This window comes from Pteropus alecto, unplaced genomic scaffold (assembly GCF_000325575.1).
Source record: "Pteropus alecto unplaced genomic scaffold, ASM32557v1 scaffold271, whole genome shotgun sequence".
Taxonomy (NCBI): domain Eukaryota; kingdom Metazoa; phylum Chordata; class Mammalia; order Chiroptera; family Pteropodidae; genus Pteropus; species Pteropus alecto.
The window spans coordinates 318,218-320,887 of NW_006430730.1; the positions used below are offsets into that span (position 1 = coordinate 318,218).

Below are 2,670 nucleotides of genomic sequence, written 5' to 3' on the forward strand. Positions count from 1 at the left end.
GGCCGCAGACCTCGTAGCGGCTGTTGGCTGGGCAGGACAGGGCTGCGGGGAACAGGGGACACAGGTCAGGCCAGCCGGCGCAGCGCAGCGGGGACCCTCGAGGGACACCCCGTCCGGGACTCGCCGGGACTTCCCTCCCCGGGCCTTGCTCCTCCCTCTGCGCGCCTCATCTGTTCGCGGCACTTTTATCCTTCAGGCGCTCTCCGCCCTAAACCTGAGAGACGTAGTCGACCCCTCCCCCTCCATGCACTGAACAACCAGTCAGTAAATCCTGTGAGCTCCAAATTCAAAACCTACCCAGGATCTGCCCGCTTCTCCTCTCACCACGGTCCTCACCCTGGCTCTATCCACGCAGCAGCCTCCTGCCTGCTCTCTGGTCCCCATCCTCCCCCACAGTCTTCCTCACACGCAGCCAGAGGGATCCTGTGAAAACCTGAGTCCGATGATGTCCCTCGCCTGCTCGGAACCCTCTTGTGGCTCCATTTCGCTCAGAGTAAAAGCCAGAGTCTTCCCTGTGGCCAGCGAGGCCCCACACGACCTACTCTCAGCCCCGGCTCCTCTCACGCTCCCCCTGGTTCACTCTGCCCCAGCCACAGAGGCCTCCTCCTCGGTCCTCACGCTCCCAGTGCAGGGCCGTGGCTCTGGCTGTTCCCTGTGCCTGTACTGGCCTTCCCTCAGGAGGCAATGTAGCATGTGGTTAAGACAAGTTACTGGGGCCCAGATGTCCTGGGTTCAAATCCTGGCTCCCCACTTCTTAGCTGTGTGCTAATGAGCAAATTATTCCCACTGTCCTGTGCCTCAGTTTCCCATCAGTAAAATGGGATAATCATCGTACTGACCTCACAGGGATGTCTGAGTAAATGAGTTCATCTGTGTAGAGATGCCCCATGAACATCTTCGCTATTACTTAGCTGACTCAGTTGCCTTATCCTGATCTTTGCCCTGATGACATCTCCTCAGAAAGGTGTTCCCCGAACACCCTCTTCACGAGCCTCCCATTTGCTCTTATTACACGAACTTTATTTCTCCTGCTCCCTGAAGATATTCCATATTTTACTGTTAGTGTGTCTTCCTGATGGGATGTAAGTTCCATGAGAGTGGGACCTGGTCTGTCTCACTCAGCACCATGGACAGGGCCTGGCACACCGGAAATGCCGAGGAACTGCTGCGGAAGTGAGTGAGTAGATGAACGATCTCCCTGGTTACTCTTCTGCATCAGGCGTTGGGGAACTCCAGGGAGGAGGGGTGTTCACTGGGCAGTGAGGACACAGCAGTGACCAAGCCGAACCCCAAATGGCCTCAGGGTCTTCCCCAGACTTACTCCCCTCTGGAGTCCTTGTCTCAAGCCTGGGCCTGATGCCTCATCCTCCTTCCCCTCCAGCCTACCTGCCTCCTGAACATTTCTCTAAATGCGTCACAGGGGCAGGGACAGGTGAGTGTCCATGACCAGCACAAGGACGGGGCCAGATAGGGACTCGAGGAATTCTTGTTAAATGAATGAATAAATGAGTAAATGATTAAATGGATGGACACCTGGCCAAGGAGCTTGGACTTTATCCAGAGGTCACTGGAGAGTCAGGGAAGGGTTGTAAATAAAGAGATGTTCACATTTCTGCTTTGGGACCCTGAAGACGACCTCTCATGCCAAGCTTTGCGCATGCTCTTCCTTCAGCCTGGAGCCCACTTCCTCCTCCCTCTCCCCTGTCTAGTTCCAAACCCTCCTTTCCATCGCCAATTGGCCATTCCTTTCTCTAGAAAATCATCCTTGACACTCCGTCCCCCAGGCTGAGTCAAGAAGCTTCTCTGGTCTCCCTTAGCGCCCTGGAACTTCCCCCATGCCGGCTCTGACCACTCTGCCTGTGATCCCCCAACCCAGCTATGGCTACTCTGGACTGTCGCCGTCCAGAGTGCCCCACCTCAAGCATAGTCAGCTCCATGCCAAATGACAAGAAGTGCTCGGGTACTGAGCAGATGTCAGGGGTCCCCTGCCTCCCACATGTGCTCCCAGCTCCCACCAGGGCATCACTCACGGCAGTTGGCTTGTGACCTCCAGTCCTTGATAGAGACGCCAAGCTCCAGACAGGCCTGGGCATAGGCGCCAAGGCCACGGCACAGGCTGGACCGGTCCCCGCTGGCCACACACAGGTCATATACACACTCCTCCAGAAAGGGCCGGGGGGCCAGGGTATTATGGCAGGCAGCAAAGGGGCCATTGGGCTTAGTCAGCATGCCACAGAGACGGTCACCCTCATAGTGCTGGGCCTGGCCTGGGGTGCAGGAGGGACAGTTGCTCTGGCAGCCGTCCTCACACAGGTAGTCCTCATCGTCCAACTTCCAGCTCTTAGCAAACTCCACAGCGTTAGGAGCCTGCTCCCAGTCAGGCGTGAGGAAGTCATCAGCGGGGTCACCATTATAGTTGCCACACAATCCGTACACCTGGTCTTGGAAGCGTGCCGGCAGGCTCAGCGCCAGCTGGGAGTCCCAGTTGTAGGTGACCACCAGCCCAAAGTCCAGCTCTACTATGGCCCGTGTGCCGCTCTGGTACACACGCAGGCGGCCCTCGGCCAGGGAGGCAGGCAGGCGCGAGCGCTGGCTGTCGATCTGCAGAGGGGGTGAGCAGGGAAGCGAGCGGTCAGATCCCCTGTGGTCCGGCCTTCAGCCCTCACCTCC

General features: G+C 57.8%; 1 protein-coding gene across 1 annotated transcript in view; it reads right to left on the reverse strand.

Annotated features, from left to right (window-relative positions):
• Positions 1-2,670, reverse strand: part of FCGBP (Fc fragment of IgG binding protein) — a 37,183-nt gene that overhangs the window by 26,434 nt on the left and 8,079 nt on the right. Inside the window, exons 4-5 of the mRNA XM_006905432.3 lie at positions 2,031-2,601; positions 3-42 (exon numbers count right to left, since the gene is read on the reverse strand). Coding sequence (XP_006905494.1) covers positions 3-42; positions 2,031-2,601 — 611 coding nt within the window. The remainder of the gene's footprint in view (positions 1-2; positions 43-2,030; positions 2,602-2,670) is intronic.